Source organism: Colletotrichum scovillei, assembly GCF_011075155.1.
Source record: "Colletotrichum scovillei strain TJNH1 chromosome Unknown Contig00004, whole genome shotgun sequence".
NCBI lineage: Eukaryota > Fungi > Ascomycota > Sordariomycetes > Glomerellales > Glomerellaceae > Colletotrichum > Colletotrichum scovillei.
In genome coordinates this window covers 3,464,422-3,489,393 of record NW_023336262.1, presented here as the reverse complement: position 1 = coordinate 3,489,393, position 24,972 = coordinate 3,464,422, and the positions used below count along the sequence as shown (strand labels likewise).

General features: G+C 54.8%; 6 protein-coding genes across 6 annotated transcripts; 2 read left to right on the top strand and 4 right to left on the bottom strand.

Annotated features, from left to right (window-relative positions):
* Positions 1–1,340: 1,340 nt before the first annotated feature.
* On the bottom strand, positions 1,341–2,547 carry HER10_EVM0003128 (uncharacterized protein). Its single transcript, XM_035472814.1, has one exon. It carries the CDS (start codon positions 2,150–2,152, stop codon positions 1,670–1,672), a length of 483 nt encoding a protein of 160 aa, XP_035334775.1. The 5' UTR covers positions 2,153–2,547; the 3' UTR covers positions 1,341–1,669.
* A 3,647-nt stretch (positions 2,548–6,194) lies between these two features.
* Positions 6,195–11,737, top strand: HER10_EVM0007033 (uncharacterized protein). Its single transcript, XM_035476600.1, has 2 exons — positions 6,195–6,691; positions 6,775–11,737. Exons 1-2 carry the CDS (start codon positions 6,431–6,433, stop codon positions 8,176–8,178), a joined length of 1,665 nt encoding a protein of 554 aa, XP_035335061.1. The 5' UTR covers positions 6,195–6,430; the 3' UTR covers positions 8,179–11,737.
* Positions 8,644–10,857, bottom strand: HER10_EVM0008338 (sterol esterase; the record flags this gene model as incomplete). The annotated part of the gene is made up of 1 exon (XM_035477865.1): positions 8,644–10,857. The coding sequence occupies one exon, from the start codon at positions 10,855–10,857 to the stop codon at positions 8,644–8,646; it is 2,214 nt and encodes a 737-aa protein (XP_035335155.1).
* Positions 11,738–13,270: 1,533 nt separating the features above from the next.
* On the top strand, positions 13,271–17,876 carry HER10_EVM0007864 (peroxisomal biogenesis factor 6). The gene is made up of 3 exons (XM_035477405.1): positions 13,271–13,627; positions 13,690–17,071; positions 17,145–17,876. The coding sequence occupies exons 1-3, from the start codon at positions 13,447–13,449 to the stop codon at positions 17,782–17,784; spliced, it is 4,203 nt and encodes a 1,400-aa protein (XP_035335120.1). The 5' UTR covers positions 13,271–13,446; the 3' UTR covers positions 17,785–17,876.
* A 94-nt stretch (positions 17,877–17,970) lies between these two features.
* On the bottom strand, positions 17,971–19,235 carry HER10_EVM0003611 (ATP11 protein). Its single transcript, XM_035473281.1, has one exon. The coding sequence runs from the start codon at positions 19,070–19,072 to the stop codon at positions 18,098–18,100; it is 975 nt and encodes a 324-aa protein (XP_035334814.1). The 5' UTR covers positions 19,073–19,235; the 3' UTR covers positions 17,971–18,097.
* Positions 19,236–21,110: 1,875 nt separating this feature from the next.
* On the bottom strand, positions 21,111–23,228 carry HER10_EVM0010875 (peroxidase). The gene is made up of 3 exons (XM_035480321.1): positions 22,288–23,228; positions 21,796–22,169; positions 21,111–21,685 (listed from the first exon to the last, which is right to left on the bottom strand). The coding sequence occupies exons 1-3, from the start codon at positions 22,784–22,786 to the stop codon at positions 21,467–21,469; spliced, it is 1,092 nt and encodes a 363-aa protein (XP_035335329.1). The 5' UTR covers positions 22,787–23,228; the 3' UTR covers positions 21,111–21,466.
* Between the last annotated feature and the right edge of the window lie 1,744 nt (positions 23,229–24,972).

The following is a 24,972-nucleotide window of genomic DNA, read 5'->3' as shown; positions in this document are numbered from 1 at the left end:
GAGCTGGAACTTCGACTGGACTGCTATCGAAGCAGGAGGATTTGGTTTCGAGTTGATTTGGCGCAACGATAATGCGACATATTTTCGGATGTCGGTAGCTAGCTGCGGCTATTGCGTGCATAAAATACGGCCACGAGCGTGATCTGTCGTAACAGGAGTCGACTGGATAGGTTCGGGGAGTTCTTTGGCTTTGAAGGGTGGGTTTTGTGTCTCGCATTCGGCGCGGTGCGAGTAGCTGGAAAATGAGGGAAAGGGAATCTTGAGCTCTGCACTACCATTACACTGCATACATTAATATATTTGCTTACATGTGTTACTGTGCTCCATGCCTTCCATCGATTGGACTACTCGTCACCAACGAGGGAAGTCAATTGACCTATTCTGCACGATGGAAATCGAAGTGATCTCTGCAGGGATGCATGACGCCGGAATGGTGCCGCTGTTGATACTCCATTGGCACACAACTGTCGGGAACCGAAGGAGGAGAAGACGCCGTCGAGCTTGATATCTGCCATGTAGTACAACGAGGACCGAGGAACACAATCATCCGTGTACCGCCGGAGATCAACGTGGAAGTGAGGACAACCACGCAGTACAAAGTACTAGTAGTTTGGAAGAGAAGAGATGGAAACAGCAGAAATTCCGACAAAGGTGATGGGGAGTCGTCGGATGTCTTTGTTGATAGGCAGACCACAGACGACCTAGAAAGCGGCCCGTTCCTTTAGTAAGGCGACCACGTGGGCGAATCAGCGTGACAAGCCTACCACGCCTTGCCGTACCGTTGAAATGGTCTAATCTACCTACTTACGGATACATACCCTATGGTAGGGTAAGTACTGACGGAGTACCAAGACTGGCGTCTGAGGCTTACCGTTGGCCCACCCTACAATTAGAGATAACCAACGGCCGGCAGTGCCTGACTTTGCTTCATCTCGGAGGCTTAGACAATGGTACTGTCTTAGCCACTCATTTCAGATGCTTCCTTCTGCTGCAAGTCAAATCTTCCCAAGGTCTAGAGCATTCGGGACTCATCCTTTCAAGTATAACCCATGCATGCGCAGGAAAATGCTCTCTGCTTGCAAAGGAAACAAAAAAGGTCCCCGGCTACCCGGACAACGTTCACTTTAAGCTGACGGTGGCCTGCCTATGCCTCAGTAGACGAATTGAGCTGCGAGGTGGGTTACAAGTAGAGTATGTTGAGACCCTGCAGTTGTCGTGCTCAAATACACACATGGTGAATCAGGCAAATGTCTTTGCAAAACATCTCACATCGAAACGGCCCGATCGTGCGTCATTTCATCACAGTCACTGCATTCCAGAGCCAATGAGGGGCAAAATGTGAGGTCATCTCAGGTTCGTCTCATTCAGAAAATAGAGTATGAGTATGTGCATCATCTGTCGGGTATGTCTGCAATCATGTCCCAGTAGGTATAAACTCCTCCAACTCATCCGACACCCAAACAATAAGTCTATGGCTAGAAGTGTAAGGCCACCCGGTAGCCGAGGCTCCAATCCGCTTTCCAAAACACCCAGAATCGTTGATAAAACAAAAGGTCTCCAATCATCCTATCCCCTTAGAATAATAGTGATATCAGTCGTGAATCGAATTAAAGTGAAGTGACTGAGAGTTGCGAATTGCGAGTTGCACTTTGACGACCAGGGAAGCCGTCTAGTTCAGCGCGAGGGCAGCAAGACCGACAACGGCGGCCATCAGACCGCTCTGAACGAAGAGGCCAGAGCCAGCGCTTGCAGGTGCGGAGGGAACAGCGCTGCCCGCAGAGGTGGGGGCGGAAGCGTCGGCAGACGTCTTGATGGAAAGGACGGTAGACTTGGTCCAAGGGGCCGAGGCGGTCGGGCCAGCAAAGCTGGTGGAGTTGGCAGCCGGGTAGAAGTGGGACGACGACGAGGACGACGAAGAAGAGGAGGAAGACGACGAGGTGGAGGTGGAAATGGGCGTGGAGGTCGTCGAGTTGATCGTAGGCGCAACAGTCGAAGTCGGCGTGTACAAGGGGCAAGCAGTGTTGGTCGGGTTGCACTTGGTGATGGTAACCGTCTTGGTGGTGGTGGCGGTCATGGTCGTGGTGCTCTCATCCGCGGACTGAGCAACGGCGACCGAGGCGGCCAGGAGAGCAAAGATGCTGGTGAAACGCATTTTGACTGATGTTGGTTGGATAAGTTATGTAGGCTTTGAGAATCGGTGTAAGTCAATGTATGACTAAAGCTGACGAGTTTCCACCGGATTGAGTTGTGTGTGGGCGTGCAGGGCGTGTGCCTTTAATGAATGCAATGTCGAGGGAATGACGGGACTGTCTTGTCGATATTGATAAATCTGAATGAGAGTAATGTGCAGCAAAAAAGGCACGATAACGAAGAGCAGTTGCAAGAGAGTGTGGGCACTGAACGTAGCGGTAAGGAGAGCAACGGTGAGGAAACAGAAGCGAGAGTGTAAGGCGTGTGGGAGGGGGCAGGCGAGGTATTTCTCCTTTTCACGACTCGGCCGAACAACCACGACACAGGTCCTTTGAATCCTGACTCCTCCTACCGCCCCCCCGGCGCCCCGTCTCCAGCAGAACTGTGTGGGCAACCAGCACAAGCGCCGCTGGGCGTGTGGGCTGGCGGAAATTTTGCGAGCGTTGGGCGACACGGCGTTTCCTGTCTCTGGTATGCCTGTGCCTGTAGGGTCCCGTCCCGATGGCCCCCATCCCTCCCCCCGTTGTCCCCCGTTGGTCGTCGACGCGGCCAAAGAGAAGGGTGTGTGGGTGACTAGTGGGCGCGCGAACGAGGACATGGGGGCCAGACTCGTCGCTCTGTGCGCTTTGCTCGGCTTTGCTTTTGCTTTTTCTCCTAGTGTTATTATGCTAATAACCGCTACCAAAGCAAGCAAGGCTGCAAGCCGAACAACACCAGGGGCGAAATGGCCATGGGGGCCTTCCTTGCCTTGCCTTGGAGGAATGCGACGCTTCTTTTTGCTGTAGTACTGATCCAACTGTCAGAGTTGTGAGAGAGAGTCCTATCCGTACCACAGTACCACGTACGAAGTGGAAGAGAGAAGCTGAGCTTGCTGAGGAGATGAGAGTCGGAGAAACGACAGGCTGATCCTTGAACGCTGGAAGGTAGGCTATAGCGGACGAGCACGACAGGGTCCGGCTCTTGTCGCGTGTCCCTCTATCTCAGATGTCCCATTGATAGCACCCAAGCAGGGCATTCGCATCCGTAGAGCCCCGGGAAGGCAAGAGGAGCGCAGAGGGACGTGAGATGAGGCCTGTGGGTGTTGTCCGATGTCCCAGAGCCAGGCCTTGGGTCAACGAACCAGAAGCGGCTGGTCAGTCCGGGCAACGGCACCAAGTCCCATGGAAGGGATCGTGTCCAAAATTGGGTCCGCAGGACGCAGGATCTCGTCGTCGGTGGTGGCCCGGGTGATTGGCTACACAGACATGGCGGTGGGCCGGCACTGCACGGCGCAAGCTTGCGCTTCACGGCTTCGTTGACGGGACCTTGCTCTAGATTTTCTTGGTCTTCTCAGCCTGCAGCTCCCACTGGTTCGTGCCTGCAGAGCCCTGGCAGATCGCCTCCAGAACCCCTGCTAGCCATATGCAGGAACAGCGTATCCTGGTGCATTGAAAAACAACTCATCCGAACTTGTGAGCAGATGGCAGAGTCAGGACCAGTCAGAGCCGCCACAGAATCTCCAGGTCATTATTGACGCCAAGACCTGGTCGATGCTGCGTTGTTTGGTTGCCATGTTTCTCTTCCTTTCGCTGGCCTGCTGCACGGGGCGACCGGGGGCGAGGCAGCAGACTTGGGTGTTGGATCCCTCTCCGTCGGAACGTGGGCGACGTGGGAAATGCGCTTGCCAATCATTGCCCAGCGAGACCAAGGATTTTCATCGTCATCACGTCTTTTCCATTCCCCCACACCGTAGATGATGCTGAGTTTTGTGTTAGGACTCAGAGCTGTTACTCGACGCCGTAAAAATTGCTTGGGTGCCGCCACCGCCCTCGGGAATCAAGCCATTGCTCTGCGCTCCTGCCATGGCGCCAACGCCGTTTGTTATCCGTTGACCGATGGGAAACCTGCTAGCCTAGAGGAGTCGACGACAGATCTAGCTCGTCCTGAGCCGCTCGACCGGTTTATTTTGGGATCGTGCGACTGCAGGGAAAAGCACAGCATTTATGCAGATGCTGGCGTGGTTTTCAGCGGTTGACCACAGGCACACTATCAAAGGTGTCTCCGTCTGCAATGACGACGTGTATCGTGTCGTTGTTATCGCTCGGCCGATTGAGATTCAGGTCTCTCTCCATTCTTTGTTCGGTCATTGCGCGGTTCCATGGTGTGACCCAGAGCCTGGGGTTATAAGAGAGAAACATCGGTCAGATTGACCCTCGCCCAGCCAATCCGGCGACGTAGTCTTGAGTAACCATAAGCTGTTCCCAGAGTGTTTCCCTGCCGCAGCACTTGCGAGTCGTCGCGAGAAATGATCTTAATCATGGGGAGGCTCCACCGCCATTTCCCGTTCAGAGGGGGGATCATGGATGTGCGACGCTTTGGAGGGTGCCAGTATTTTCGAAGCAAGGGCTCAGGGAATTCCTTATCCAGCTAGCTCAACCAGGTTCAGAAGCGTAGGTATCGTGGATAGCTTCTCTTTTTGCGAGATGAGGCCAAGGTGCCAACAAGTGGGTTTGCGAGGGTCTGCGAAGAAGAAGACGATGATAATGTAGAATGCTCCTCCGAATGCGGATTCTGACAGCGATCGTCGGCGCCACGGAGTATCGTCACAGCAGCCTAATCCAGAGTTGATAACGCGAAAATGTCGTGACCCCGTGGAAGGGGGAGCATTTGGGACAACTGATGGAAAGTTTGGCATCAGAGCGCCAGGTGTCTAGGACGGCTTTCCGAAGCTAGAATGGGACTTTGAAACAATTGCTTGTCGCCTCTAGACCTTGTCGTCACACCATGCGATTGTGTATTCTGCCTCCACGTTGATTGCAACAACGGCAATGGCCTCTCGTGAAGTGTCTGATTGAGGAGTCGGCTCACTGCAAGGAAGCCCTTGCTGCGGTTGTTTGGGCGCCCCTGTTTGGGCTGTTTGCAATGAAGTGTGAATGACTTCGTCAACCTACTATACGGCAAAGTCGGCGTGTTAGTGAATGCGTATAGGCCATTTGAACGGTGTCACATTGAGTTTGCCATTTTGTCTGTTCAATCGCCGGCAAACCGGCTGAATACTATATTTGTTATCATGCTCGATCTGATGTTCTCTATAGCGCTCGAAGCACTTCGGGATCGCGCTGTTTCCCACGTGGTAGCTTGCTGATGGCTGCCATATCATATGGTGCCAGTAGGAGCTGGTGACCAATTGGTATGTCTGATTAGCGGCAAGAAGGACGGACGTCAACAGCCAGTAATCTTGACTTTTTTCTTTCTTTCCGTCGTTGTTGAGATCAAGAAGTCTTGGGGCTTGAGGTTCTTCTATGTGAAAAAGGACTGAGTCGCTGTGGTGAAGTACTTGGCATTTAAGTCATATTGGAAAAGTGTTGCAGCAGTGATGCTGCCTGGAGATGTCAAGCCGAAAATGCATGTGGGACATGCGTAGATGAAAATGTTCAAGAGTTGTAACTAGAGTCCTGCTCACGAATACTCGATGACATAGGAGGGAAGGAGCCAAGTTTGTGGTGGACGGCGCTTACCGCGTGACGCTTTCCACTTTTGAACACCTCATCTTGCAGCTCTGTCTTGCCAGCTCATTTGGTAAGCCACCTCACTCTTGCCGCTTTCCATTTTTTTGACTCATCAGGCGCAGCCGCGTCGCCAAGCGTCCAGTCAGGCAAGAGGGAAAGATACCATTAGTTTGAATATCTTCCTTTGATCTTCAACCTCACGGCGTACCTCAAAGTTGAAAGACAGCCAGCATAGGGTACCTTATACCTGAAGTCAATACCGCTGCACTGTAATCTGTATGTACGGAATTGAGATATGTCTCTGACCCCGCCCCCGCATGCCTTAGGTAAGCTTCTCGAGTTGGAGGCAGAGCCACAAGCCGCTGTAGAGGAGAGCACCAACAGTCTCCAGCCACGACCCTTCGAGTTTCATCTGCGTGGAACCCCCACCAGCAGCCGCTGAACCGCTACCGGCGTATCATGCGGCACTGCATCGTCTCACTGGAACGCAGCTAGCTACATGTCATCGAGAACCCCAAAGAACAATCAGTCACAAGGTACGTAATGCAAGGCTCCCCACCATGCATATTGCCTTGTCTTGTGCCGCCATTCTTCCCGTCTGCATCTCGATATTTCCTAAGCTCATACTGATCGAATCTGACCCCTTTTAGCTTCCCAGTAGCTGTCCCTTTTCTCCCCTCTCCTCAGGCTTAGGAGCTCTTCCCTGCATCCCATCGAATCGACCCGCCTCGAATCATACCGAATTCAGCATCATGGCGCAGTTGACTGCAACCACCTTCTCTACCGATCCGGCCTTGTGGATCTTCACTTCCTTGACCGCTGGGAATATGCACATCGTGACCGCCACGTCCCGTCTCGAGACCATCCTGCGCGCCAACCGCGTCCCCTTCAAAGCCATCGATCTCTCCACCGATGACAAGGCCCGCATGCTTTGGGGCCGCCGTGCCGGCAAAGACGCTTCGGGCCGACCGAGGAAGCTCCCAGCTCTCATACAAGAAGGCCTCGTCCTCGGTGTAAGACTCACCCCTTCACTCGGTGCTAGGCACCTTAGGCTTGCCGAGGAGAAACCATCTTCTGACACCATGATTTCTACTAGGACATCGTCGAGATCGAAGAATGGAACGAATATGGCGAGCTCAAGCAACATGTCAAGATCTACTACGACGAATTCACTATCCCCGATATCAACAATAAGCCCAAGGAAATCGTCAAGAAGAAAATCATCAAAAAGGTACCAAAGGGCACGTTGGCAGCGAAAGCCGCTGCCGCTGCCTCTTCATCTGAGTCTTCCTCGTCCGCTCCTGCGCCACCGCCGGCGCCTCCCTTGCCCAAGGACGATACATCAAGCGCTCCAGCGCCTGCCAAAGACAAGCCGGTCAATACGCCAAAGTCACCTGTCGAGAGTGCCTCTACCGCGTCCCACCAGTCCATCGCCGACGAGGCAGCCAAGAGGGCTAAGGAAATCCGGCTGAAATCGCTGCGCGAAAAGGTACAGGCAGCCGCAGATAAAAGGGCCGAGGGCGAAGCTGCGGCTGCATCCGCGGCAACAACGACCGCCGCTGAGCCCGAAAAGAAGGCCGAAGCCAAAGCCGCTGCCGAACCTACGACCGCAACCCCGGAAACGCCCCGAGAGCCTTCCGTAGCAAGCACTGGCAGTGGTTCGTCGGTCCAGAGCGCCAAGCCCCTGGGCCTTCAATCGCCGACTACGGGCTCTTGGGGTATCACTGCCACCACGGCAACCAACCCAGACGCTCTGCGCGAGACACTCCAGTCGCCGACAACAGCCCGGTGGAAGCCCTCCGATGTCGATAAGCCCGTGACGGTCCACATGGGCGCCGAGGTGGCTTCTGCATCACAGGAAGAGATTGCCGCAGTCGAGAAGGCCGAAGCTATCAAGGAAGAGCCCAGCCAGGAGAACTCCGACGAGGAAGAGTCGGACAAGAAGAAAATTGCAGAGGTCGAGAAGGCCCAGGTCATCAAGGAGGAGCCAGAGAAGGAGGAAGCGTCGAAGACAGAGGAAGAGTTGAAGACAGAGGAAGAGTTGAAGACAGAGGAAGAGTTGAAGACAGAGGAAGAGTTGAAGAAAGAGGAAGAGTCAGAGAAGAAGAAGATCGCCGAGGTCGAGAAGGCTGAGGCTATCAAGGAGGAACCGGAAAAGGAGGAAGCTGAGGACACTACCAAGCCCAACGTGACGGAGAAGACAGCTGCGCCGAAGGAGGCTGCCGCGACAGAGAAGACCTCGGCCCCTGCGAAGGAAGTCAAGGCAGCGCCGCCTGCAGAAGATGATGACGAGGAGGACGATGACGAAGAAGACGATAGCGACGACAGCAGCGAGGACAGTGAAGAAGACGATGAAGAAAGTGAAACCGAGACGAAGCCCAAGGCCACTGAGGCGAAGAAGGAGGATGCTGGGGGTTCGAAGGCGAAGGAGGCAGAAATAGCTTCCAGGCCTAAAGCGGCAGTGCCCCAGAACGATGGGAAGCCTGTGGGAGACGCATGATTATTGTGCAAGAGTAGTAGGGGCTTAGGGGATGGAATGACGTTGGATGATGTTCGCAGATGAGGCGGGTCGTTTGATGTTTTTGAGGGGAAAACCTATAGCTCTCATTTCAGACGGTACGCTAGATCTCCTCGTCGAATCAGCTGCACATGTGCATTTGTTCAAGGGCTTGCACTGATGTTTCATGTCATGATCTATGTGTCCATGCCTCCAAATCACTGATAGTGGTATCGTATCCCGCGTTATAAGAGCTCATTTCATTACCATTACTCATAGGTTATACGTCTGATATCCCTAGTCCCAAGTTGTGTATTCCAATGCGCCAACACCGTTTACTCCTTCGCGATACCCGCCGCTCAAAAGAAAGCCAAAGCTTGTGTATCTAAAAGTCAAGAGGGTATCCCACATGACAGATCCGCCATAGCTTGATAGAAACCACCGCCGCTTCCCGTACGAGTCCGGCCTCTATTCAGTCTCGTCGCTGCTAGATTGGCTCTCCTCCACGGCTCCGTTAGCAAGCTTCCTCGGCGGCGGTCGTACCCACTGCTCAACCTCCTCGCACGCCACCGGCACCCGGCACGCGTCCCTGACGTCGCATGTCTTCCACAGCACCTCGCGCACCTCCTTAAACACCTGTTCCGGCGCGTCCATGGCCCAGATGACGTCGAGGTGCTCGTACTCAGGTATGACCTTACTGTGCACGACGTTGACGTGCGGCTCGCGCCCGCGTTCGAAGCGGCGGAGGAGCTTCTTGCCGTCCACGAGGTCGTCGTTGCCCGCAACCCAGAGGGCAAATGGGGGCACTTGCTCGTTGTACCAAGCTGTGGATCCCTTCGGTCTGCGGACGTGGTCGTCTACGGTCCGTTGCGACATGACGCCGTCCGCATCGTCGGCTCGGAGAGTGTGGCTATTGCCGTTGGTGTTGTTGGCATCGTGGCCGTTGATGTTATCCTCCTTCTCCTCGGCGCGCACGTCTTCTTTCGTTGAGAGGATGCACTTGTGTCGCGCGAAGCATTCTCTGCCCAGCCACCAGCGCATCGACTCCGCGCTGACGTAGACGGGTGCGAATTGGAACATGCGATCCTTGAGACCGCGATCCCACCTCGTGTCCGTCCAGTCAAAGAGGAAAGAAAAGACTTTGTAGCCGAGCCAGCCGTAGACCTTTGGGTGAAGCAGCTGGTGCATCTGCATCATAAAGGGGATGAAGGCGTGGATGCCAAACATCAACCTGAACATGCCCGGAGTGATGATCCTCATGAACTTGAAGTACATCTTGCCAATCAAGGGACCGGCGTAGGCGGCCGGCGCGAGCGCGCAGAAAACGGTCAACTTTTCGCCTAGGTCTGGCCGTTGCTCCTTGGCGAGTGCGACCAGCGTCTGGGTCGTGCCCTGTGAGTGGCAGATCAACCCGATCTTTTCGAAGCCGGTCTCATAGAGCACGCGCGATGTGAGCGCCGGCAGATCAAAGACGCCCATCTGTCGGATGTTCCAGCACCACATCCTTGGGTCGGTGTACTTGAGCGAGGTGTGCTTTGGCTTGAAGCCGCATCGGTTATTGCCCAGCCAGACGTCGTAGCCAGACTTGCACAGGTAGAACGCGAGCGAACTTTCGTCGTTTGTGCAATATGCGCCGGAACTTTGTAGGAGACCGTGGATGAGCAGAACAGGGAACTTGCGCTTCTGATCAGGATCCTTGAGCTTCTTCTTGGAAGACTGGAAGATGTCGGGTCCTCTGTCGGACCTATCGTCTTCGCTCATCCTTGTGTACTCCTTGGGGTCGTATACGTGCCAGAGATCAATGAGGAAGCCGTCCTCGGTCTGCACCTCGATTTCCTCGACATCCAGGCCAACACGGCGAGCGTAATAGCCTACGTCGCAGACGATCGGGTCTGGTCCCCCTTCGGTCGGAACAAACTCATCAGCAGCTTCATTCACTTTACCCAGCCTATCGCTGGTCTTGCTGCGCTTCCATTTTTTGTTCTCCTCCTTGCGACTCTTGGCTCTGCGTGCCTCCTCTTCGTGGAAGGGCCTCTTCTTATCGGGATTTTGCAGTGTCATGCGATATAAGATCCTCTTGCACAGCGGGGGGATGCTAGTGAAGAGCGCACCCAGCACAATGACCCCGAGAAAGGCCAAACTGAGGAAGAATGCTGAAATACGGAATATCAAGCATTGAACATTACGAAATATTGACGGAGGCCCGTAGAGAGGCAGAGGCGGAAACAATGGGTTGGTATGTGAGGGAGGTGTTTGGCGACGAAGAGGTGCTTCACCTGATTTCTGCATGGATTTCCCATTTGCATCGGTCGGTAGAGAGACAATCCTCTCTCGTTTCTCTGATAGCACACCGGCGTTTGTGACCTTTCCGTCCGTGTCGTTTCCCTCCTTGATCTTGGCCACGGCTGAACCGTCTTGAAGTTCTTCCTTGAGAATGTTCAACTTGTGCGCCTCTTGAAGTGGTACACCCGGTAGTCTCTTGCCGTCCGATGTGACTATAACGGGATCTTGAGGTGTTACGAAGCGGGCTTCGACCGCAACCTCGGAATCGTTGTTGTTACTCTCGCTTTTTTGCAGTGACAATTTCTCGGCTTGCTGGGCAAACTCGATAGCAGCATGTGCGATGCCATTGTCGTGTAATCGGTCTCGGCCGCGCTCCGGGGACTCGGAAAAGTTGCCCATGACGTTTGGGGGTTACAAGATTGTATGCGACGGTCGCGCACAGAAAGGGATGATCGGCAACGAACGCGACAAGCATACAATTTCGTTTCTGGAGGGATTCGAGCGCGGAAAGGAAGAGTGTGGTCGCTTTCTTTGCGCGACTGAATAAGGATATGAGATGAAGTTGGCAAGATACTGATCGAGGTAGAATTCTGCTTGTCAAATGTGGTTTTCACAGCCACTGATGGCATGAACAGGCATCACGGAGATGGTGTCGAGGATTGTCCAAGGCAGGGAAGCAAAAGCGTAGATCCGGGACGCAGAAGGGTGGGAGGGTAGGGGTGTGTGAAAGTAAATTGGGGATGTACGGGTAGGGATATTCAAAGTAATGTCCTCGTCTGGTAATTGGAAAGCAGCTAAAACGGCACGAACGGGTTGGCGGGTGGATGAAAAGGGAGAGAGGCGAACTAGGGGACATTGGAGACCAACAAAGATAAGGGGCAATTTGCAAGTAGCAGCCATCAAAAAGTATTGCTCTCGATTGTTGACCAGTCGGTCTCACCGCAAGAATCGTGGTGTGATTGACGTCGATGTTGGTCCAGATCGAATTCCATCGCGCTCACTCTCATGCTCCAGGGTGACATTGGCCATGCCTTGCGAAGTTGCGCCTCACATCCCAAGCACGGGTGACGGAAGCAGTAACCTGGAGTCCACGAGGCCCAGCCGCTGCCATTTGAAACTCTTTTTGGCGCCTCTCTCGGGCCTTCCTTCCCTGTCATTTCCTTTGGCTGCAGCAAAGAACAACAACAAGAGACGACGGAAGAGCGAGAAATGAGGCGCCGGCTGGCCGCTGCCGGCTGAGCCTCGAGGTCTCGGAAGCGTCGAGCCAGCCGAAGGCACGGGAAGGAAGAGTGAGAGAGACGGGAGAGAGTGCAACTGCAGTCTGGTCTGCGGCTTAGACAGGGAGGAGCCCCGCTTGCGTCATTGCTGTGTGTGTTGTTCGGAGCATTTGCTCAAGGCCGTGCCATGATTGGGTGCCAGTCTCCAGACGCTGTGAAATTACTTGGACGAAAAAGCATGTGACGATCCTGTCTCGTTTTTTCCTTACGAAACGAGCATCATTGATGTCTGCGGACCCTCGTAGCATCAATTGAGCCTGATGAACCCGATCTTGAACAGAAGTAAGTAGTGCCACGGATTCACTGGGAATGAGCAAATGAGTTGGGTCGAAAACTCGCGACTAGGAAGTCTACCAATCGTCTTCCCTCACGCAAGGTATTGTAACCTTTCGAGTTCCGCGCGCCTGCCATGAACTCTGCTCATGACATCCGATCATGGACAAATCTTAATCACACTGAGCATCTGAAATACGAGTGCGAGTGCTGGTGATGGATAGAGCCCATGGCATATCCCAGAGGAGCCTGCCTTAGCCAACGATGACCGCAATAGCACAGTCAATGCCTTGAACTCGCTCGAGTCCATTCTCGTATCATATTGTCTACTGTGTATCTGACTGTACATTAAGTTCGTGTGGCAGGACATATTGACAAAAACACTCTGGGATCTTTAGGAAGATGACAAGCGGATTTCTCTCGTCATAAAGGGTGTTAAGAACATTATAATAGGTTCGGAGGTTGCCACCTTGCCTTGCAAACCTTGGCTGTGTTTCTATCAAGGTGAGGCTGTACGCTGTGTGTGTTTTGGACGGAGCATTTTGATCTTTGGAGCCTCTGTTGTCTCCATCGACCAGGTCAGGGCGGGCCGCCTAGGTACCTTGCTTCCGAAGATGGGTTTATCGTCGTCATCGTATGCGGATTCAAGCCGCGAATCAAGCAACGCACAATACAGCTGCTTACTGAATGGCAGTGTGGGATTCTCCGTGCCGTTGATGCCTGCTTGTATGCTCATCTACTACGGTAGACAGTAGCATACTCTTGCTGGCTGGATTTCCTTGTGCTACCTACTAGGTATCTTTCGGCGCCAGCATGTATTAAGTCTCAGCTGGGTTCTCGCGACTTTTTGCTACAGTAGGTTGACAGTCCATGGGCCACGTGAGTCTCAGCACAGAATTCGGATGCAGTAACTCCTCGCCGTCAGATCTTTGTATAGAACATCTAGAGACTGTTCCGTATGTTGAAGGAGCGTTATCGGACATGGAATCGGAGGTTATTCGGGGTTGACTCCTAATACCGTATGCTTAGTCAGACAACCCCCCCCCCCCCCCCCTGGACGGGTTCTTTGACTCGAGAGGCCTGTGCTGCCCTCGGCGGAGACCCCAGGAGGTTGGAGCCGTTGGAGGTGAGCCGGCTGCAGCTGGCAACACGCCAATGCCGAGGCAGACTTCCCCAAGCCGAAGCTGGGGATGGGCGGGCCCCGACTACAGCCCGGTCCAGGGACCATTGGATAGCTTAGCCGTAGCTTGTCAACGCGGAGATCACGATATGGCCTCACATACCTACTCCTGCTGATACCCCCGACATCAATTGACTGTGTATTTCTCTGTGGCCTTCTCTTCTTTTCGTACTCTACGGACAGTCATAACTTCCTATTCCTCCCTCTGTGCGATGTGCATCTGAATTGCGCTACACCCATCGCCATACACATAGCAGGATGACGACCTCGGAACTCGCGCCGCCGTCCCAGGCGAGAAGAAACAGAAGAGCACGAAGACGTAGGCAAGACAAGCCGGCCATATCAGCCAGGCTGATACTCGATGACCACAATGTAAGGGGAGACGTGGGCATTGTATCCGAGGACCTGTTCGCAGACCTCTTCCCCCACCTCCGCGACGGTAAGGATGCGCCTATTGCAACCGACGTCGCATGTACAACCGCTGACCCTATCGATGCGCAGCACTCTCTCACGAAGATGGTTCAGAAGAGATACACCATGTTGCCATCGCCCCTTGGGAACCGAGCCCTACCGCGACCGAAACCGCCTGGACCGTGGTGCCTGTCGTCAAATCGTCGGCCCTCAAGCCCTCGACTGTCCAGTTCTCGCCCTCGTCCTTGTCACTGCAGAGCTTTGCCACAATACTCCAACAAGTCGCGCCATCGAAGCTCTCGAGCAACAGCCGCAGCGGTATCGAAATCCAAATACTCGACGTAGTCACCCTCTCGCTTGATACTGTATATGTGAGCCTGGAGAGCGAGTTGACGAGGCGCTTGGAGCAGGGCGAAGGCACCTTTTATCGCGATCACCCGAGCAATGGCGATGGCAAAGGTCACACAGACTCCGATGATCCCGAAGGCCGCCTGATCTCGGCCTTGCGTGTCGCACTGGGGAGCCTGAAAGTCTTGCACTCTGGCGACCTCTTCCCTTTGCCGCTCCCACCGCACCCGGTCACCCATATCCCCCCAAACCCGGGCAAGATCATGCTCTGCGAGCCTGTCAGCCAAGGCATCTTGTCCGAGAGCACCAAGATCATCTTAATGCGAGGACGAGTACATACGAAGCGCGGCCAAGTCGCTCCTTCCATTCCCCCGAACAGAAGCCTGAACGGCGTTCCCGAAGATGAGGAGGATGATACGGCCAACGACCAGTTCTACTCGGCTGCTGAAGATCGGTACAAGACCGACGCTGCGAACACGGAGATAGACTCTGTGACCGAGACAGAGGAATCAGAACTCTCCGGCATCGATCAGGACGACGACCTCTCCGATGATTCTATGGACGACATGATCTCTCTGCAGGCTCCGACGCTGCCTACCACCGCGGCAAGTGGCGTGTCCACAATGCAACCAGGGACTCCGATGACCCTTGGTAGAGGGCGAAAGACTAATGGAATTGCCACCCCCGCCTCTGTGTTTTCCAACTTCACTGCGACTACGGCGCGTCCAGACCGGCCCCGAGGTCGACTTTTCAAGGCCCAGGGGCTGGTTCGTACCATTCCCGTGGACCTTCTTCATCCTAAACCGGCGCTGGAGGACGATGACGAAGCTAGGATATTCGTAGACATATCTTCTTTGTCCAAGATTGGCTGCTTCTCAGGGGACTGGGTCCGTGTCGAGGCTGCTGAAGAACCCCCCACAAACGGTTTCGGTGCGTTTGGCCTAGGCAGCTTCACATCACTCGAGCCTGTCGAGTCCAATTGGAGGCCTGTAAGAGTGTACGGTCTGCCAGAGGGGTACACTCAGCGTCCAGTAACGCGCATACCAAGCGCAAAGCACGGCGAACGTAGGCTGTCCTTCTTCGAGTCTCAGCTTCAGAAACCCAGTAGTCCGGCAGCATACATTTCTCCAATCTTGTTGGCAAACCTCGATGAGCCCTCGTATCTCAGACTAGCACCCATCAAACGAGGAACGTACCAAGGAAAGGGGACTCTTCCGAAATTTACCAGCGCATCGCGCCCTCCCTATGCACGCGATATCACGATACAGCATGTTCGCTCTCCCGTGACAGCGGAACGAGCCTACCAGTCGGCGGTTCTGGGTGGTCTTAAGCGGTACTTTGCCCAGAAAATTCGACTTGTACGGACTGGCGATCTCATCGCCGTACCGATCGACACACAGTTGGGTAAAGCTCTTCAGGAGCAGCCCAGCGGAAGCAATGGATCGGAAGTTGACGACGTGATGGCCTTGTCGAAAGAAGGATCGTCGAGGTCTGATCAAGTGGCATGGTTCAAGGTTGGGCATATTCAGTTCGCAAAGTCCGATGCCGACAACGACCAGTCTGAGGAGTTGTGGGGAGGGGTCGCTTGCATCGACAGCTCGTCTGTCGCGATGCACGGCTCTGGATTCGCCACGCATCGCCTCCCCGCAACCAAGTCCAACACTTGGCCATACTACCTGGGCGTGAAGAGATTGCCGTCAAAGGCGCCAAGTGCTTCATCACTGACGTTCCCCGAACAAGATCAGCGTTACGTTTCGCCTCTCCGGCGGCGTCTGCGGGAATTGCTTGCAGCAGCTACCAGTCCTAGGGCTGTTCATCTGAAGATGCCACCTGTTGCGATCCTGGTAACTGCCACTCACCGCAACATTGGAAAAGCGACTATCGCATCGGACGCTTGTTCAGACATTGGCCTGCACACGTACTCGATCGACGCCTATGATATCCTCAGTGAAGCTGGGACTAGCGGCAGCGACGTAAAGACAGAGGGTCTCCTGCGAACCAGAGCTGAGAGGGCAATGAGCTGCGGCCCAGAAACCACAGCCTTGCTGATCCGGCATGTTGAGGCTCTGACGGCTGAGCGTTTGGTCTCAACGATGAAGGAGATTCTTCAGGACACAAGGGTCTTGATTGCAACAACAAGTGACGTCGACAAGGTGCCGGATGGAGTTCGCGGACTGTTTAGTCACGAACTCGAGATGGGAGCCCCTGACGAAGCTGAGCGCGAAGGCATCTTGAGAGCCATCATCGAAGACCGGGGCATCAACCTGGACCCTGAGGTCGACCTCAATGGCATCGCCCTGAAGACCGCAGCGCTGGTGGCAGGTGACCTCGTAGACGTAGTTGACCGGGCACTCATCGCACAGCGGCTGAGACTGGAGCAAATTTCTTCAAAAACAGAAACTGGTGGCCAGACCGTGACGGTTCGAGACCTTCAGGTTGCCGGTGGACCGATGGCACGTTGCGTTACCAAGAGCGACTTTGAAGTCGCGGTCGAAGCCGCGCGAAAGAACTTTGCAGGCGCCATCGGCGCGCCCAAGATTCCGAACGTCACATGGGACGACGTCGGTGGCCTAACCAATGTCAAGGACGCGGTGACGGAAACCATTCAGCTGCCCCTCGAGAGGCCCGAACTCTTCGCCAAGGGCATGAAGAAGAGGTCGGGTATCCTGTTCTACGGACCTCCCGGTACCGGAAAGACCCTGTTGGCGAAGGCTATTGCAACGGAATACAGCTTGAACTTCTTCAGTGTCAAGGGTCCCGAGCTGCTCAACATGTACATTGGTGAGTCGGAAGCCAACGTCAGACGTGTATTCCAACGTGCCAGAGATGCCCGCCCTTGCGTTGTCTTTTTCGACGAGTTGGATTCGGTGGCGCCAAAGCGCGGAAACCAGGGAGACAGTGGTGGTGTAATGGACCGCATTGTTTCCCAACTTCTCGCCGAGTTGGACGGCATGTCGGGAGGCGACGATACCAGTGGCGGTGTCTTCGTCATTGGCGCCACGAACAGACCTGATCTGCTCGACGCCGCTCTCCTCCGTCCAGGACGTTTCGACAAGATGCTCTATCTCGGCGTGTCAGATACTCATGACAAGCAGCGTACGATCCTCGAGGCTCTCACCCGAAAGTAAGATCACCCACCCCTTCCTCCGCGAAGATATCCGTCTTGCGTATGTTGTTTACTGACACTATCCCCCTAGATTCACCCTCCACCCAGCAGTGTCGCTGCAAGCCGTTGCGGACCGCCTGCCCTTTACCTACACGGGAGCCGACTTTTACGCATTGTGCAGTGACGCGATGCTCAAGGCAGTCACGCGGCAAGCCGCCGCTGTCGACGCAAAGATCCGCGAGATTAACGCCGAGAGGCCGCAGGGACCCATCTCGACGGCCTACTTTTTTGATCACCACGCCACGCCCGAGGACATTGCCGTGATGGTCACCGAGGAGGATTTTATGAATGCACATAACGAGCTCGTGCCGAGTGTCAGTGCCGGCGAGCTGGCGCATTACGAGAGTGTGAGGGCTAGCTTCGAGGGGTCGCCGGAGAAGCAGCAGCAGCCACAGCAACGGCCCGCTCCTGCTGCTGTCGCGTCGGCTGGGGGCAACAGGGCTGTTTCTACGTCTTCGATTGTTTCGAGGGCTAGTTCTAAGGGGAAGGGGAAGGCGACTGCGGCCGCGTCGTCCAAGGGGAAAGGGAAGGCCTTGGAGCTGGATAGTGATGATGATGAGTACGGGTCTGAAAATGATGGCACTGTTACGAATGGCAAGGGAAAGGGCAAGGGCAAGGCCGTTGCTACATTCCAGGATGGAACGGCCAGTGATGATGAGGGATTATACTAGGTTTTGAGGAAAGAGAGCAGAAAGAAAATCAAGGATTGTCGAGATACCGACACGGCATCTTTGACATGGATACTTGGAAAATTTGTACGGGGTACCTTATTTCCAATGGGGAGACTCATTACGCAAATTAGGATAATGATGTCGTATACATAGCATATGGTATATATTTCTGTAATTCTACATGATCATGGTGGAACATTTGTACAGGAGCCTCCTTCCTCTCTTCAGGAGCTCACGATCCATCCTCCTCTCCTATACGAGGGCATTTCAGGCACACCCCTCCTCACCGTGCAGGAGCAAACGCCTCGGAACTTTAGCTGATGCGCTCCGCCTCCTCCATGAGCTTCTCGACACTAAACCGCTCATCCCCCAACCGGAACCATTCCAACAGCTTCCTCCTCTCCTCGGCCCTCTCCTTGCCCTCCGCCTCGCCGTAGAACCGCTGCAGACACAGCACGAGCCACTGCGCGTGCGCCGTCTTGACTCCGCGGTCCTCGAGGCACTTGCCCTGCATCAGCACGAGGCCCCTCTCGGCCGCGAGGTCGGTATGGTGCGTGATGGTCGTGTGCGGCTGGGCGAACTCGCCGCGCGCCTTGAACTCGGCGAGCTGCGTGAACATGACTGTCGCGGTGCGCGAAGCGGCGTCAAAGACCCATTGCAAGAAGTGGATCTCGGCGCCCTGGGACTCATGCGGGACGGGGAGGATGAATTGCGGGTTCTGGCGGGCGAGGGATTCCATCTGCGCGTAGGTCGCCGCCGGGATGACGGCGCAGAGGGAGGACGGGTCAGAGGCGTGGCGGAGGCGCCAGATGGCCGTGAGTTCCTTGTCCGGCAGCTCGCGCGCCTTGGGTAGGTCGAGGATCTCGTCGAGGGGTTTGACGCCGTTGCCCGAGGAGGATCCGGGGATCGGGGCCTTGTCTTTTGTCTGTGCCTGGGCTTCTCCCGTCTCGCTCGTTGTGGTAGTAGCCGTTGTCGGTATCGCCGCGGGCGCGGGCTCGTCGTTGAGGAGGTGTTCGAGGCCCGGCACGGAGAGGGCGTCCTTCTTCTTCTGCTCCTGGATCTTGTCGGCGTAGGCGGCCTTGAGCTCGTCAATGTTGGAGACGCCCTCCTGCTGGGCCTTCTTCTCGAGCTTGGCGCGGTACTTTTCGACGACGGCGCGGGGCTGTTGGGTCGTGGCGAGGAAGCGGGCGTCGTGGACCTGGGCCCAGCGGCGTTGGTTTGAGGCGCGGAAGGCGCGTTGGGAGGTGGTGACCAGGTGCCGTAGGGCTGGGATCCGACAGGAGGCCATTGTTTGTGTGTGTATGTTGTGCGTAGGGGCGCGGACGTCGCAATTGGGTCTGTAGCCCTCGAGGGGGTTCGTATGCGATTCGTATGCGTACGGCGATCAAGAGCCGTGGGTGGTTTGGGTGCGAAGTGATGTTGATGAGATGGTGGTGATGTCGATTGAGGACCGGATGGCAGTAATTTTTACTGGGGTGGATGTCACTTGAAGATGCAGCGTCTTCGATTGCAGAGCTCTTGTGGGTCCCCGGATGGTGGGGCCGATCTTCGGCGCAGCTATCCCGTGGTCGGCATTTTAGCTGCGCCGGGCGGGAACTCTGGATAAAGTACGGAGCTCCCGGTGATGCAGAAAGTATTTATTCCTTCGTCCAATGGCTTCATCATGGCGTGGATAAGTGAGATCAGCCTCCTTCTGTTTCGATGTGGTCTCTTGCGCACGCACCTCGAGTAAGTCGTCCTGAGTAAACCGCCGCTTGGTTACATTATGTTCTCCATCTTATATCCATCCCCGTCTCTTCCAACACCGGGTTTCTTCGGTGTTACGAGAGATGTGGGCTCGGCTGGCTTCGCACCTCAGATCCAAATTACGAGAACACTTTCACAATAGTTTTCCCAATCCTTTCCAGTCATCCGGGCTAGTCCGTCTCTCGACAGACACAGTTCTCATTCCATCTCAAACCATTACAGCAGCTATCGCCCCTTCCCGCTTCATCTACTGCTTAGGACCACCAATATCCCCAGCCTGACGGAAACATCCTTCACGATACTGGACTTGAGAAAGCCCAGCAGAAGCTACGGCGAAGAGCGACACGCGCAGCCTGTGAATGCCGTTCATCTTTGCAACATCACAACGTTGACCATGGAGCGTCAGACTCATTCATACACATCCCAAACTACACTCCGCCTCGACACATTATGGTCTCACTGGGGATACCGTGAAGCCAAAATGTTCTGTTAATGTTAAGAGTAAAACCATCAACCCGGCTCCCACAAGGTACCTGATTCTTCGTTGCAGGATTACACACCGTAAGATACCTACGCAGACATCGATGCCTTCCACCGCCGGCACGTCAGAAAGAATCAAAAGGGCTAACACCCAATTGGTAGATACAAGGACGTATACGAAAGTGATAGGCGCCTGTCGGAAACGAGATCGCACTTGCCAATCTACCTAGTTCAATGTGTTGAGTGAGTACCTCCACAGAGTTGGGATGCTACGTGTACGGAACTTGCAAAACGACGATTCGGAGTAACTTTTCAGGACCTGGAGCACAGCTACCTGCCTGCTTCGGCATGTTTGCGTCCCCAGGCAGGTTTCGAGCTTCGCCTCCCTTCTGCAACAATGGACCAGGGTTCATACACGGCAATCTCACATAGGAGAAGCGCACTCGCCGTCGCGGGCTATCTTCAGTGCAGACTCGACATCTGCATCGCTCCTGGACAAGTGATAAATTGGGACGAGTGTGCTCGATCAAGACTCGTTCAAGCACCAAACGAGCTGAACCTCCATCACGAAATAAGGACCGTCATCCGAAAATACCTTCCATTCCAACACCGAAACATAAAGCTGCACAGAAACGAGGATGCATGCATGGGACACAGAATGCGGGGGAAAGCGCCGTTACCTACCCCATGTTTTCCCTCCCCCCCTAATCCGGGGTAGCAAGGCCGCTAGGATGCACATGGCGTCCGGTTGGAGTGGTGGTGATGATGTACCAAGTCACCTACCAGGATTGGTCCAGCCCCGACCGAACACACCTGTTACCTGCTCGTTCTAGACCACACACGCGAAGCCATGCATGACGCGCAAACGAGCATGGCTCCCGTCCATCCCGTCCATCCGGGGTCGGTTTCGATGCGGTGACGCTTGTCAAAATGCACGGGAAGAGGGGAACACCAAGCCGGGGGGTTTTCCCATTTCCCTTATTTAGTGTCTGGACGATCCGACATCCGACAGTTCGTTCCCTTGCCCCCTCTCATCTCATCTCATCTCTATTCCGACTACATGTCACCTTCTGTTTGTGCACGCTATATGACGATAGTTCGTCAGTATCAAGTGTGTTTTTAGTCTTTCAAAGGTTCGTGTTGATGTTGTACAGGAACTATGGACATAAGACAACAAAAATATGAAAACAAGTCCAGGAGTGGACTACAGGTAAGTTGGTCAGTCGCTCGAAAACCAGGTTCGAGGAGAGGGGCGCATCAAGTGGCCACCACTTTCTCTCGAACAGACTCTTTCCCCCTCTCTATCTCTCGGTACGCCGATTCCGCGTGGATATCTCTCATCTCCCAAGTCTAAATCTCTCTCCTTCGTCTTTTTGCCTCTCTTCTTTGCTCTATGGTTTTTTTCTCGCCCCTTCCCTTCAGTCAGTCACTTAAAACAGGATGATAAGCGACTGCTTTAGTCCTGCCAAGTGGGCTTGAAGGTCCAGCGCTCCTCAGCGCCCTGGGCAAAGGGAACACCGAGCTCGAACAGCTTGACAATGACGTTGGAGAAGTCCTTGAAGAAGGCCTCGTTGTCCTTGGCGTACACCTCGACCTGCTTCTTGAAAGCCTTGTCCTGGATCAAAGCGTAGTCGGCGGGAAGCATCATCAGGGACTTGGTGCCCTTGTCCTCGTACTGCGCGGGTTGGAATCGTTAGCACATCCATCTCTCTTATTACGATTTGCATTCCCCGCCCAGTCGGCGAGAGTGCCGATATGTAAAGAAGTAAGAGAAAGTTGGCTTACCTGAGCGGGACCATCCCACTTCTTCCACTGCCACTTCTCGTTCAGGAGAAGCTTGTAGTAGTCGTTGGTCAGGACGGTAGGGGAGAAAGTCCAGGGGCCGTCGAAGCCGGAGCGGTCAACGTGGCAGCGGCCGAGGGCGTGGGCGCCGGAGAGGGCGACAATCTCCTGGTCGTTGAAGCCCATGCGGTAGAAGATGTCACGGAGGTGCTTCTCGCGCTGGGAGGCGTCGGGGAGACGGCCATCAGGGGTGCAGGCGGCGGCCTCGCCATCCTTGCGGCCGGGGCGGTAGGGGATGATAGGGCCCTGCATCTCCTGGATGGCGGCGACGCCGCCGAGGATCCAGAGGTCGGAGTAGGTGATCCAGGGGAATTGCTCTGCACGTGAACGTTAGCGAGTGTTCGTTCCATTGGCATCCAATGCAGAAGACGTTGCGCTTCGCTTCCAAATCGTCCTTCCGATCGCGATTCATTTGGAGGGAAAGGATTCACTTACCCTTGACGGGCTGGAGGAAGTCACGGGCAGCCTTCAGGCCGGCGTTGGCGCCGTGGTCAGACTCGGGGGCGAAGCGCATGGTAGCACCGTTGCTGCCGCCAGTACCAGTCTCCTTGTCAAAGGTACCGCTGGCGTGCCACGCGAGACGAACGAGGACGGGACCGTAGCTGCCGTCATCGTAGTCGTCCTTCTCCTCGAGGCGGTCGGCAATGACCTTGTACACCTTCTCGTAGTCGGCCTTGGTGGGGTTAACGACCTTGGGGACGGAGCCGGCGGAGACGCCGCCCTCCTTGGTGAAGAGGTAGGCGCCGCCTGCGCCGGCGACGGCCAGGCCGGAGAGCCAGATCCATGTCGAGCTGCCGGACTTGCTAGCGGGCTCGGAGGAGTAGAGGCGGCGGCCCTGCTGGCGGAAGGCCTGGCGGGGGGCGGCGGCGGCGAAGGAGGTTCTGGCGGAGGTTCTCAGCGCCGCGCGGGCGAACTGTCTTGTGGAAGCGGCCATCTGCGCGAGTTGGAATGTCAGATTGGGGGTTGTTTCTCGTGGGAGTATGCGGTGTGTCTGCTGAGAGACACAGGCGTATCGGGTAATCTCGGTATGAGATAAGGCGGTAGGGCAGGAGCTCGACGGCAAAGGGAATTGTGTAGGAGAGCTCTGGCGGGAGTTTGAAGGGTACTAACCTTGGTGGAAGCTTTGATGAGGTGGTTATGGAGTTCCGAGTAGAATCAACAACACAATTGAAGGAAATGGGAGAAGGGACGGAGGCTTTCGAAGGAGGGGGGGGAAACGAAGTGAAAGGGGAGACTGGCGGCGCGGCCCTTGGAATATAAATCTCGAATGTTCGTTGCCCCGGGGGCGTTTGAGAAATACCAATGTACCCTGCACCGGCACCAGCCTGCCTTTGACACTAACAAGAGGTAGAGTCAGTTTCCACGGTCCATTGCCCATCGGGAAGGGGGTCAAGAACCGAGGAGGGAGCGAACCTGTGAAATGAGAAATTGGGAACTTGTGAGTGGTCAGAAGCAGGAGCTCCAGCGTTGACCGGGGTGTTACGGGTATCCATCTTTTTCTTCCATGGGCTTGCGTCGGGGGTCTGCTTGCAAGGATTGATGGACGTGGACGGACGGTGGGACCGCCTCGCCATGTGGATATTCCAAGTTTGTTAGGCTTGTGTTCAAAGTCTTGTGCTCCCATCTACGTTTGCTAGGCCTTCGTTCGTGGTGGAGCCCGCTTTTGCGGCTGTTTGGTGTCCGTATCTGTGGCATTTCTTTTTCTTCGCCTTGCTTACGGGCACATGTAGGTTACGGTTATCAAAACGTAAAACGGTGGAAGAGGTGTGCGTGGTGGTTGCTGCGCTAGCAAGCCAGAGCCCGATATCGACTTTTCGAGACGTACCGGTCCCCGATACCGCCCGCCGTATCTTGCAAAATGACACGGGCTGTTGAGCTAAGGTACGCCGCACGGGATGATATCAGTCTACGCTGACACATGCCACATGGCTTCTAAACCTTTTCCGTCCTTATTTTGCTTCAGTCTTACCTTGCCTTACTATGCCGTTCTGACTTCCGATACGTAATCGGCTGAACTCCCTAGCCGAGCATCTCCGAGGGATGATTTCATAAGCATTAAGAAAAAAAAAAAAATCCAAACACCGAGTATCAATGTCTTCACTTCATGTTGTAGGTAACCTCGTTGATATGTCTCGCCTCCCAGAATAACGACAGTTATCCCTCGGTTAGCAGGCCGAACGTTCCCCGCTGACTGTACCACGCACGTCTGCCCTTTCATCTTGCAGTATTTGTAATTAATTGCCCGCCGTACCCAGTTTCCCCCATCGCATCCGTTGACTCAGAAAGCCAAGCCCACCTCACCCCAAGGGCCCAAAACGGCCCCAGGTCCAGGACGGCGACGCATGGTAAGATCATAAAAATTGGGCTCGCCGCTCGGGGAGTCGGGAAGGGAAAAGACGACACAGGCACGCATCCCCAGCGGATCTGAGAGTCGCCCCGAAATAAGCTACCTACACTATTACCGAACAAATTCTCACGAACGCTATCACTGTACCTTTGCGCCCATTTCTATGATTCGAAACATGGGCAACGTGCTTTGTGACTTCACAGCAACGCTGACTCGTCAGCAGCTATTCCTCGCCTCACCAACGTTGTTTCTCGGGATTTGCTCATGCTCAGTCGGGAACGACGACCGCCTTATTGTACTGCCGTAAACCTTCATCCCGGGCTTACAACACGTGGATTGAACTGGGTTGCACCGCATCATCACGGCGCGCAATGTACGTTCTCTCGCTCTAGGTTGTTCGGCGTTTTGCATACTGTCAAGCTTTAAGGAACTGAGAGGACCCTTTCATGACGACAAGAAGCATACCGTTGTCGCCATATTTCCACCGGCTATCTCCTCCGGTACCATCCCCACCCTCCACTTCCCACGGGTTCGGATGCTTCCTCTCCAACCTCACGCCATCAAACGGATTCCTACCCGAACTCACAACACCATCTAAGGTAGTGAGGCACCTGCTTTACTATCCCTCTCTTCAACCACAATAATAGAACTTGAGGATAATTGCACAACACTCGGGGGTGCACGAGTCCGAGGGCTCATTAGCCACTTTTCCCTCCATGATCCCTTTGGTCCCCTTTTTTCTTTCCTCAACGGCGCCGTTACCAACAAAAAAT